Genomic DNA, 13,274 nt, shown 5'->3' on the forward strand with positions numbered 1-13,274 from the left:
GATATTCCTATATAGACAATTTCAACAATTAAATTACACTATTACTACATTTTATTTTAGAAACAACATAACTTTAAGCTAAAAAGGTAAAACTTTTCTCTGTAAAACAAACAAACAAAAAATAAAACATTATGATATTCCTATATAGACAATTTCAACAATTAAATTACACTATTACTACATTTTATTTTAGAAACAACATAATTTTAAGCTAAAAAGGTGAGGTGTTTCCATTATTTTGTTTGTTACTTTGCAGTTAAGCACAAAGCTGTAAAGTGGGCTAACTGTGCAGTGCCAATCACAGGTATCGAAACCCGGATTCTAGTGATATAAGTCTGCAGACTTGCCTCTGTGCCACTGAAGTCTCATTATCTTGTGAAACCTATACTTGACAAGTCCCAACAAAACTTCATATTTTTATTGATTTAATAAATATCTTTATGTATACTTTTAATTTATTTTCGAAAACAATTATTTTGCGTTGGCATAAGTTTCTTCTGTTTCAAATTGAGTCTTTAGATTCCCAGTCCCATCTTGGGTTGATCTAGTAAACGTCATCACGTCGCTGTTTAACTTAGTAGTAAACATGTTTTTAGGAATACCGTGCTACTAACTCAGTAACTGGTAGTACAACATTACGAGGTGGTCGATGTCATTGTGTATTTTTATTTTAATAGTAGATTAGCGACGTGTTCTGGTTCGGGAAGATAAATACTATCAAGATGTGGTGTGTAGGTTACCTTGTGAATTATTTACGGTACATGGTGTAAATTGAAATCACGTGTACTGATTACTGTGGCACTGGCAGTGGAAGATTTCCTTTTTAGTAGTTTAAACATTGTTTAATTAACTAAACTTTAAACTTCAATTGAATTTGAACTTTGACTTGTAAGTTTTAGAGAGTACATAATTAATAGATTGTACTAGTGCTATATATGTAGTGACTACTACTAGTACTAGATGAAACTGTTGACAGTGTTGTTACTGTTACTAGTGTGAATACTGTGTAACGAAGTGTGTTTGTGCACATCGAGGTTCGACGTTGGCATTAAAAGACAAACATCGTTATTTAGAAGTCAGACCGTACTTTGAAGTTTGTGATAATTATGTAAGTTAGTGCAGGCTTAAATTCTCTAATAGACTTAGGGTTATTTAATTTTTAAATTTAATATATTTTATAGTTATACCTTAGGATAAATAATAAGTTTTATACACTTACAGAGAATCTGTAAAAACTAAAATGTGGATTTAATCATTGAAAATAAAGGAGGTTTGCACCAGGCACTTTAACTTTAAGAACTCAAGAAGTGTAATACTGTTACTAGTAATACTAATAGTAATACTCAGTAACAGCATATATATGTATGTGTAAAGAATTTTAATAGAACAGTGCAACTCAATTTTTTTGTTTTACCAAATTTATTTGTAATTAATTGTATGGTAATTGAAATTCTATTTGGACAGGTGTATATTTTTTGTGGTTTAATTTTAAAATACATTTAAATATAACTTGACAGACATCTTATTGTGGTATTTAGGGTGTTTAAAATATAACTAAATATAATTGATATACTGTCATTATTATATTAATTATTTTGCTGATTAATTGTTCATTTTGTTTTTATAATCTTTATTGCACTGACATTAATAAGCTTTTTTAATGCACAGTTGTTATTGGGTATTACTATTTTTTGTAAGTCCTTGAAAGTTGAATGGAAGTTGGCTAACACTAGCAATATGAATAGTAATATTAGGTCTCTTTTTCAAGAAGGAATGTGATAAAATGATCCCTGTAATTTTAAGTCTGTTAGCATAATAATAACTTGCTTAAATTTTCTGATGATATTAAGGCCTTGGATGTTGCTGGCTGTGAGAGGATGTTGCTGTTTAATGAAATGCTAAATATTATTTAGTGAGTTGGTTGAATAAAAGAAAGGTGGTTTTCAACTGTAGTAAATGCAAGGTAATCCATGTGGGTTATTATTATTTAAATTGTGAATATAATTATGATGGAAATTAATAACCTTAACAACATTATGGAAGAAAAGGAACTTGGTGTCCTGGTTGATCAGTCTCTTAAGCCATCCATCTTCCAAGCAATATGCTGTTGCTAGTGGTATGACAAATAGTATTTTAGATTGTATCTACAGAAATATTGAATATAAATATTTGTGTTTGAGGATTTAAGAGTTGTAAATGTTACTTTAGTTTTTAAAGGGAGTTATCTTGGAAATTATAGGCTATCCAGATTTACTTGTGTTGTGGGAAAAATTCTATAGAATCTGGTGAAACTTGTCTTACTATTCTTGTTAGGTAGTAAATGGTATTGACGTGATATACTTGTGTTTTAAAAACACTTTTGGTAAGGAGTCACACAGAATATTAGCTAAACATTTTGTGCTGGTTGGGATTTAGAGATCCTTATGGGAACCTGAGTCCCACCCCAAACCAAAGCTGAACAAACTCAAATAAATAACTTATGAGACTAAAACTCATCAGAGCATAGATAGCTTATCATACAGCTTTGTGCTTAACAATAAATACCATAATAGCAATAGTTTGATTACTTGGATAGTTGGAATACTGAAAATATTAATAATTGGAGACACTAATTTCAGTTAATCATTGTAATTGTTTAGTTTATGTGAAACTTGAATCAGTTGGTCAATTGAACAAATATTTGGCAGATGACCTTTAATTATAGTAAATGCAAGGTAATATATTTAGATTATCATAATTTGGATTATATATTTATTATAGATTGAAGCTAATTCAACAGTATGACTGAAGAAAAGGATCTTGTTATAGCTAGTGGTGGATAAGTTACTTAAGCCATCATAGCAGTGCTCTGTTGCTAGTCAGTAGGATTTCAGGGTGTTTTTATAACATAATTAATGTGATTTAAAAGAGATAGATAACTTTATACAAATCACTAGTTAGGCTTTACTTAGAATACTTTGTACAGTTTTGACCTTACTTAATAAAATATACTGACTTATTGGAAATGGTTCAGATTTATTCTGGAGATGGAAGGGTTATCTTATGAGGTTAGGTTAAGATAACCGTTTCTCTTGAAAACAGAAAGAAAGATAAGAGGGAATGTTATTGAAGTAAATTTACACGAGTATTTGGAATTCAATATTACAAAGGCGTCTGATTTCTTTTTGCTGTGTTTTGAAGACAACAAAATGAGAGGACACCTGTTTAACAGACTAGGCCCTGGTTAAGACAGTTTTATTTTTCTGTCAAAGTGAGTGGCTTATGAAATAAGTTGCTGTTGGTAGTACTTGTGGATGCTAGAACTTTTCAAGGGATTAATAGGAAAATATTTGTATTTCCTGAAAAATAAATGGTAGTTTAAAATTTTAACTTTTCTCAAAGGTGGGTGTACAAGAACAGACATGAAGGACCAAATGGTCACTTGTTTTCCATATGTTATGTAAGTTGTTATTGACAAATGTTTACCATATGTGTCACAGTAGGTTTTATGAAAACTTTGAATTATGAACTGTTAGGTTTTTATAATTTGCAATACATTTATCTGTAGTATAGCAGGAAACACGCACACACACACATTAGGTGTATAGAGTACAACAACAGTTGAGAACATTCTCTGAAAATATGCCGGTCGAAGGAGGGGAGACGAATAAAGACAACAGACCTCCTGTTCATCTTGGTCACAACTATGTTGAAAGTGTAGCTACTTCACTGGTCCGAGAATTTCTGGCTCGAAAGGTAAGAAGATTTTTAAATAAACGTTAGAATGAATTAATGCACGTGAAGCATTTTGGTCATATTCATTGGAAGGTTGATTCAAGTAATTTGTAGAATGTGTAGCTTAACAAAAAATATTCAGCTGATTCAAAATCTAGTTAAACCTTAACTTCTAATTTTTGTATGTCTGTATGTATTAATCATATTTGTACATGAATGTTAACTGTCATATTATAGTAATATCAGTATGTAGAACCATCTTTAATTCTGCTTTATTATCTTCTGTGGTTAGTTGGATATTGTCATAAATTATGAACAAGTCTATAACTTACTATGAAAGCTTACTGGTGTATCTGATGAATTAAGAAGCTTAGGATTCTACTTGTATTTTTCATGTAAGATTAAAAAAAATAATAATTTACAGTACTTTAAAGACATACAAAAGCCAGTGCTTGTTGGATCTGACACTTGCTTATATTTGATAACTAGAAATTTAAATATACCTTGCTAATAACAAAACTGTAGTGTGTAAAAGTTTTTAAGCTATTATTTAAAACAAAAAAAAATATATATAATAAGTATAAATTTTGCTACCAAGTTAACTTCAGAATTATGTTCAAATAATATGATGTGCTGTTATGTACCAAAGAATGCTTTAAATTATATGTACTTATTATTCAGTGAGTGATATCATTGTTATTTTAATCCATTTAGTCTTTCAGTTATGTGCCAAATACTCAATCAATAAGAAATGTTAATAAATGTCACTAATAATCATTAGACCAAAGTTTAAATTAATATTTTAACCTTTTTGTATTTCAGTGTTTCTGTTCACTCACACAGTTAATTTTGTGTATATTAGAGTACATTTATTTTAGGTAATTTTTCATTGTACTGAATGAAATACAATTTGCACAAATAACAATAAAAAAATATATAGTTACATGTGTTAGTACTGTTGATTTACTTATTATTAATAAAGTAGGAATCTTCTGAAAGCTTCTGTTTTATATATATAATACTGTAACTATATAAATAATTACCTTATTGATAAGATAGTTAAAAATAAGGTGATTATTTAACTATTGTACAAAAATAAGTTGTTCATAAATTTTTTGTACAGCCAGTGCATGTATTTGTATGTACACTTATAAATTACTCTAAGTACACTAATGGATCCAGAAGTCTTTATTTTACAATCTTATAAGGCTTATAAAATTATATTTAGCTCAGTTACTGATCCTGACCTGGATTATTAACAGGAACAGGTCCATACCAGTTTGTTTAGTTTGGCATGTGTTTGTCTTCTGATGTGCTTGGTAGGTTAGGTTGTACTTCTGGTTTGGTCAGTCAAGCATGACATGCAGTTGTTTTACCTGTATATTATTTTTGTGTGAGTGTTTTTTCCTACCAAGACAATTAGGTCATCATGGTTATTGGGGTTGTTTACCTCAGTTTCATGCCTTGAGGAAACCTGTGACCATGAATATGCTGTGTCAAATGTGGTTGGAGCTCTCATGCTGCTACTGAAACTTAAACGATTTGTGAACTGCAGTATTCAAGTAAAATACAAGTGTTTACAGTATAAATAATTTGACCTACATTGTACATGTGAACTTATAAAAAGCTTGTTATTTGGTCATAATAATGTTTCATCCTTCTGTATGACAAAAATATGTTTTCAGTATGAATAATTTAAGTAAAAGAAGTGTTTATGACAATACTGACTAAACACAGACATATTAACAAAAACACATTTAAATTACTTTAATATACTTGTAATAATTAACAGGTAAATATGTTTATCACATTCACTCTAATGAGGTATAATATTGAAATATTGTTATTTGTTTTGTCTTTGAGGAAATTTCTTACACATGTTACTCAAGTTCCTAAATTTATTTTTGTGTTTGGGGAGGTGGCTCATTGCTTATAACAGTTAAGTATGTACTCTTATGTCATGTTTGTAATTTCGAGCAAGGTTTAAGCCCAGGTTAATGTAGTATATACATATAAGTTTAGAGAGGCTGGTTGCTATTTAACACACATTTATGATTGTGCAGAATGTGAATCCTAAGAGTTACAACATATTAAACAACAAATAGATTAAAGATAACCTAAAGGCAAATGTTACTGTGATGTTCCATTTTAATAAGTTGAATTTTTTAAAGATTTAACTTTTTCACTCAGTAACTTATTTAGTATGGAAACTTACTGGTGTATCTGAATTAGGAAGTTTAGGATTCTATCTGGTATTGTATGTTATCATGAAGGATTAAAAAAAAAGAATAATTTACAGTGCTTTAAAGATATACAAAAGTCAGTGTTTATTAGAATTCAGTTATTTTAGATAATTTTTCATTGTACCAAATGAAACCGTTCACACAAATAAAGTATAGTTGTATGTGATTGAAATTATTTTTGTTAGTACTGTATATCTACTTACTAGTTATAAGGTAGGAATTGCATGAATACTTCTGTTATGCAATTATAATACTGTAACTATTAAGTAGTAAAGCTTATTGTTAAAGCTTAATATGACGAAAGTACATTGTGCAAATGCACGTTACAGATTCAAGTAGAATTTATTATTTAAACCATTTCAAGCTTTGAACTATCAGTGTTGGTTTGTGTTTTAGTGAACACTCCTGAAGAAGCTGTAAAGCAAAACATTGAGTGTTTAATTAAATAAAAACAACATTTTGGTGTTATAAGATCATTTATTTCTAGTAACAGAAAGTCTGTTTATAGCTTCCCCAAAGACTAACCTGAACCAATAAAGTTCATGTGTTTCTCCTTTACCCAGGGAAAACAAAACTTCACATCATTTTTAATGTACTAAAAGTATTCTTTTTTGTCACTATATGATTAAAGGGAAAAGTAGTAGGGAAAGGTGTAGTCTCTTTTAGCAAAAATTGTGCAAAAGCTACATCTGGAGGACAAGCAGCAGTATTTTAGTGCTTTGAAAAATATTTACAGTAAAGAAGAAGTAATAGTAATCATACTATAAAAAATGGTTGCATTAAGTCTACTTTTGTGGTTAATTAAAGAGAAAGTTACAGCAATACATGGTGAGGTAAATGGTAGAGGCACCAATGAAGTTAAATATCAACTGAGTGTACCTTCTACATATGTGTTAGATTGCAGAAGCTTAGATGATTAAATAAACATATTTAAAGTGATCTGTAAAGTTAGAATATGGTAATCAACAACATTCCCTCTAATTGTTTCAATCCATGTGTGGAATGAATTTTTTCATGTGCACCAGTATCAGGGCAATGTGCACTACCAGTTATTTTATAGGGGCAGGGGGGTATTTTTACGTCATTGATTGCATTAGATCATTAGGCCACTTTGCAATGCTATCAGTTGGTTATTTTAGCTTCATGCCTATCGACTGCCAGGGTCATTAAAGCCATCAATGTGTTGAGACTCCTCACCATTACCGAGGATGAGCACAGCTGGAATAATAAAGTGTGTGGCACTTGATTAATTGTTGTGTGGTTGCACAGCTTAGAGAGAACACTGGTGATCAGTGAATGTTTAAGAGGAGCTTAACTAGATTAAGTATAAATGCAACTAACAATAATTGTGGTATTTTAAAGTCATACTGACTATCCTTACGGTGGCAAATTAGGCCCACTGAAAAATGGGGGTTTGACCAAGATATTTATTACAAAGTATTTCTGAGTAAATGAGATCACAAAAAATGATAAAGAAACTAGACACAAATGTACAAAAATACAAGGAACAGTCTTTAGTAAGTATGCATGAACATATTGTCTTTACTTGATTTTGGATGACATATAGTTACTTTTACTGGAGAGGTAAATCCAAAAGTTTCTCTTTCAATGTTAGTTTCAGACTGCCCTATTGGAGATCCTTTTCCAGACTAACTAAACCTTACATTACTTAGTTGAACAGCAACGTGAGACTTAACCATAATGTCCAACACTTTCCACATGTTTGGTCATTCCTATTTGAGAATAAGGGAGGTTCTAACACTGATATATCACCTAATCTATCATTATAGGACACTGCTTTCCATATTTGTGCACAAGGTGCAGCTTTACAGACCAGTTGTTATTTCAAGGGAATAGCAGAGAAAAAATGGGTGAAAACAACTTAACTTTGTTGACCTTGTAGTGTGTGAAATCTGCAGATACCTAAAATAATTGATAAATTTGGAACAATTTAATATTAAAATAAAAAGATAGAAAACATATGGTATGCCTGCATACCACAATATTTTCAGAGTAAAAACACCTACATTTTAATGTTCAAACTACATAAGATGTGTTGTAATTACCATAATTTCGGTGAAAATTACATGTGAATTTAAATGCTTTTAACTTACAAAGTATATTTGTTTGCTTTTTAAATCTGCTTTATTTCAACATTGTGCATACTTTAAATTTTTTAATACAGCATGTGTATTAGTGAATTTTATAAGTTTTGTAAATACATATTTTTTCACTGTATTTAACGATGTAGAGTTTGAGTTCAACCTTAGAAGTGATGGACCAAGAACTACCTCGTGACTCTGAAAGTATCTCCAATCGTGCAGTTTTAATTCATGAGCTACATCTTGAGAAACTTGTGTTTAAGAACAAGGTGAGCAAGATATTACTAATTATTTTCTAGTTAATGTTGAGGCAACAGATCAGACTAAACACATAGGGGTCATGTTTCTATATTATTTGTCACATTTTAAGAAGCATAATTGATTAGAACAGTGTAAAATGTTTTTACATGTATATATTTTATAGGTCTATTGAAGTAACTTAATAATTATAGAGAGATTTCCAAGTTTGTACATTCTGAGTATAGTACAGAAATTGCTCAATTTCAGGAACTATGTATGATCTGTGGCTTAAAGAAATAGAATAAAACATACAGTGGCACAAATAAAAATAATGTGCACTTTAATATCAAATATACAACTTTTGCAAAGACTTAACCAAACAAAAAAACAAAACAAAACATAACTGTTCATAGAAGTGGTCAGGACAGGTAATGAAAATAAAAAAAAAATAATTTTTGGAAGCAAATAAGAACATGCCCTAAAAGTATTTAAAAAATCTTCAGATTTTTGAGCAAAGACTCTACATAAATTTGAATAAATAAAATCAAAGAAGCAGTAAAACCCAGTCAGCAGAGTTGATTTCAGTCTAACGTCTGTACCATGATGATTTCATCTTGAATTATTAAACTAGGTACAATAAAATGAATTATTATTTGTGTTTACACAGTTACACCAAATCATCAAGTTACATCCACTGTCTTCATTTACAAACAATTTTACTGCGACTGCCCATTCATCTTTCTCAGGATGAAATTTGTAACAGCATTACTTGTATCATTGTGCTATATATCTAAGCTGCAGTCATCCCTCATTGGATGTAGCTCTCTGTCAGACCAGTCCAGTATTTCTTATTCTTAGCATACTGTGTTCATCTGATTCCTGCTTCTGCCTCTATATTTTCTCTCCATCTTCTCTTTTGCCTTCCCTTAGATCTTTTCTCTGTCCTTGGTTGCCATTCCATTGTTCATAATTTTCACCTATTAGCAGAATACATGCCCAGTCCCATTTTCATTTAGTTCTTAGAATGAACCTTACTGCATCTATTCTATTTGTTGTTTTTCTTATTCTGTCATTTCTCCATCTGTCTTGCAGTGTTATGTGAAGTATTTTTCTTTCCATAGCTCTTTGTTTAGTTTCTATCTTTTTCGTTATATCATTTGTTAGTGCCCATGTTTGGCAGCCATATGTTAAGGTTGGTAGTATGCACATGATCCATGATCTTTTTCTTCAAAGTAATGTGAATATCTTGATCCTCTAAAATTTCTTTATACATTCCAAAACATCACCATGTTTCCTTTATTCTTACCATAATTTCTTCCCTTGTTGTGTTTTCCATTTTGAGGGTTTGTCCTAAATATATGTACTCTGACACTTTCTCTATTTCTTCATTCTCAATTTTAATGATATCTGTATCATGATAGTTGGTCATATATTTGGTTTTTCCCTTATGTAATTTTTAATTCTGCTTTCTTGCTACTGGCATTCAAACTGTTTAATAGGGCTTCCATTTTTTTTGTTGAATTTGTGAAGAGAGTTACATCATTTGCATACTTTAGATCTGTTATTGTCTCATCATCTGTTTTATACCTTCATTCTCTAGCTCAGTTTGTTTGAATGCTTCTTGGAAAATAAACAGTTCCAGAGATATTGGATCACCATATCTCACCCCTCTGTCTACTTTTTTCACTGATACCTCTTTATCAAGATGTATTTTTGCTGTTACATTTTTGTGCTACATGGCTCTAAATATAGCTACAAGTTATAGTTTTTATTTTATTAGAAATATTGAATATCTTCAATATGAGCTTTGTTACAAAGATGTACAAAATGTTTTCTACTACCACTATGTAGTTGACCAGGTAGTGAGTTCAGCAAGTAACTATTCACACATTAAATATTATTTATTTATTTTACCAAAAAACTACATCATTAACATATGCACAATATTTAATTGTAATTAAACTTGCAACAAAATATTTTATATTGATTATAAAAATTAAAATATTTCCTGAGGATATATCTTTTTTGAGATGATACCTCACCTCCTCGCACAAAATAGCTTGATTTCTTTGCACATCTCCCTTAGAGATTTGTATGCCACTAGTCTTGAGATATCTCTCACTTAAAAAACACATGCTTAATGTGAACTGCACTAATGAGTAATATCATCATCATGTGTTGATAGCCTACTGCCAATAGGAGGGTGACACAACCTCCTTTGCACAGTAGCTCCCCCCCTAAGCATTTGTGCTCAAATTCTTCATTCTTTTCTTTGGCATTGTCTAAGGTGGATGTGTTCCAAAATTTTTAATCAGTTACTTGAGATTTACATTAGTTTATGATATTGTTAGTTTTTGTTCAAGTTTACCTGGTTTTATTGTTTGTGTTTCACATAATTAGTTTGGTTTCTTTAATTTCACTAAGAAAAAAAATGGTGATTACCTGCCATTCTGACTTCTTGCATGATGATAACTTCCACTTCTTTTCATGATAGTGACACTGTTCTTAACACAGGACCTGTGACTACTGAAGGTTCTTTATCTGTGGAGGATTTGACAGCCATTGTTCAATGTCTTGAGAGTTCCTTCATGCACACTGGGCTTCCTCTTTCTGTCCATTTGGCCAACATTCCTTCTCCCCACTGTCAGGATGGTGATTTTGACCTCCTATTTTCCCAACCAGGGTTTGCTCTAGGCACAGCTTTATTTGTGGAGGAAAATCCTCACCCTTCTCATCTCTTCCTTGACATGATTTTGCAAGTGTGTTCTTTCTCTTTCTATGTGTCTTTTGCTTCTTCCCATGCTTTACATCATGAAACCCATACTCAAGTTGATTTTGTTTTCCCTTCTATGCCTAATAGTAGGGTCCATATGGGCTCATTTCTTGAAAAACTGTGCACCTGTTCTAATATGTCTCACTCTCCTTGTCTACTTGACTTTTTTTCCTGACTAACAGTCATTCTTCAATTCGTTTTGGAATCATTTACCTACTTGGGTAGGCAGACCCCTTAACTTCCCTTTCAAGTGTTCAATTTTTATACCTTTGTCTCTTACTTAGCACCCTCCTGCATTACATCTTTCCAATTCATCTTATTTCTGAGGCACTTTATTACCCTCTGGAGGGTTTTCTGGAGAGCTTTGTTCTTTCTCATCTTTTCACCACATTGACCCATAATTCTTTTTTTGCTCTATCTCTACTTACTAAACCATTCCCTGCTGTTGGGTCTTGTTGAGACAGGATATTCTCCTAGCTATACTAATTGATATAACATGAACAAAAAGTAGTTTAACTAAATTTGGACTGTAACTCACTAAAACCTCATAAAATGCACAGTAAAGGATACCTGTGGCTAGAGGGGTGATTACTGCTGAAAAGTCACTAGACATTTTCTTCTTCAAAAGTCCAAGGAGACCACATTGTAAAGAGAGTGATGAGGTCTCACCAAAAAAAAAAAGAAATATACTAGATTAATTTGAAAAACAATTTATGGCAACCTTGTTCAGTTGCAATATCTTCAAGTCACTTCTTTCTCTTTTTAATTGATTGTTGCATTATTTTGTGACAGCTGAGGTGTTTGGTAATTCTTGCAGTTTTGAAGTTTTACTTTATATACCAGGAACTATTTTGTTCATGAAATGCCATGTATGGTACAGTTAAATATTAGGGTTTAAAGCTGAATAAAAGGGTTATTAGAATAAAAAGTTACCAGTTACCTCTTTTTTGTTAGTGGATGTCCTTACAAAGAGTTAAGATTTTTAATGATGGACTTAGTTGCCATAATGTGTTAAAATGATAAATGTTAAAAGATGCTAAGCAATATTTTCTAATTGCTAATAAAATTTAGTATTGATTAGCAATTTCTGCTAATCAAATCTACCAAACTATTTTGTGTCCTGTGAAGGAGCTTATCTAGTTTTAATGTTTGCCTCCATCATTTCAGTGTGGAATTCTAGCTATGTTGTGTGGAGAGGTGAGGTATTGTCTTGGAAGTTAACATTTTCTTTATCAGAAAATGTAGTTTCGATAGAACACTTTGCACACCTCCCTACCTGTTCTCCCCATTTCCAATGCACTTTCTTTTTTGCTTCACCTAAGAATGAAGTTAATTTGAGAGCCAGTGCTTTGGGGGAGTTATTGCACAAGGAGATTGTGTTACTCTCCTATTTGTGGAGGACTATTGTCACATCATGATGACATCATGCAGTAGCATAGTTCATGTTAAACATGTTTTTTAGGTGGGAGGTAACTCATGGCTAATGCCATGCAAATCTCATAGATAGGTGAATGAAGGAATTAAATTATTCTGTGTGCAGAGAAGAATATCTGTCAGTAAAAAACTTTCAGATAAGGAAAATATTGACTTTTGACTGATCAAGTTAAAGTCCAAAATTAAGCTTATCTTCCTTCCTGATACTTTCCAGTGTCAGAGTTTTCATTTCATAACTAGCTAATAAATAACCTATAAATGTACACTATTTTAAAAAAGAAGTTGTATTAAACTATAATGACTCTGATAACTTTGATTTTTTTTTCATATTTAAATGAATTTTATGATTTAGTTTAAGATTCAGTCAACTTCACCTCTATTATGCAGATTTCTAAGATGGTACTGAATACAGTTTGTACAAACTGTTGAATAATTATTCAAACATTTCTTAGTTAGTCTAATTTTTGGATAATTACAGTTCAAGCTCTTTTTCTCTCTTCCTGTGCTGTATGACAGTTTTAAGGTGCTTCATCAGAAAGAGTATTTCAGAAAACTTAAATTGCCAATAGATATTGTGGAGTTTAAAATTTTCACAGTTACAGAAATGCAAAACTACCATTTGTGTATAGGTTATCTTATTTGTAGAATGTACTTAATGTCTATATATATGGCAGATTTTGTTAAACAAGACCGATGTCTGTAGGTTTACTTTCTTCTTAGAATTCTTCTCAAGAAGTCGATAAGCCGTCTTAACGTTGTTAGAACAAT

The 13,274-nt window shown here is 31.2% G+C and overlaps 1 protein-coding gene across 7 annotated transcripts in view; it reads left to right on the forward strand.

The window, feature by feature from the left end:
- The first annotated feature begins 555 nt into the window (after positions 1 to 555).
- The window catches only part of LOC106460243 (probable ubiquitin carboxyl-terminal hydrolase MINDY-4), a 103,225-nt gene continuing 90,506 nt past the window's right edge, over positions 556 to 13,274 (forward strand). For 2 of the 7 annotated variants that reach the window (XR_002610720.1, XM_022386911.1), the window contains exons 1-3: positions 556 to 1,108; positions 3,548 to 3,735; positions 8,209 to 8,328. Coding sequence is in view for 6 of the 7 variants with exons in the window: in XM_022386911.1 (XP_022242619.1) it covers positions 3,622 to 3,735; positions 8,209 to 8,328 (234 nt within the window). In the remaining variant the exon portion in view is untranslated. The remainder of the gene's footprint in view (positions 1,109 to 3,547; positions 3,736 to 8,208; positions 8,329 to 13,274) is intronic. The other 5 variants (XM_013919927.2, XM_022386912.1, XM_022386913.1 and 2 more) reach the window with 5 other exon arrangements.

This window comes from Limulus polyphemus, unplaced genomic scaffold, assembly GCF_000517525.1.
Source record: "Limulus polyphemus unplaced genomic scaffold, Limulus_polyphemus-2.1.2 Scaffold734, whole genome shotgun sequence".
NCBI classification, from domain to species: Eukaryota; Metazoa; Arthropoda; class Merostomata; order Xiphosura; family Limulidae; genus Limulus; species Limulus polyphemus.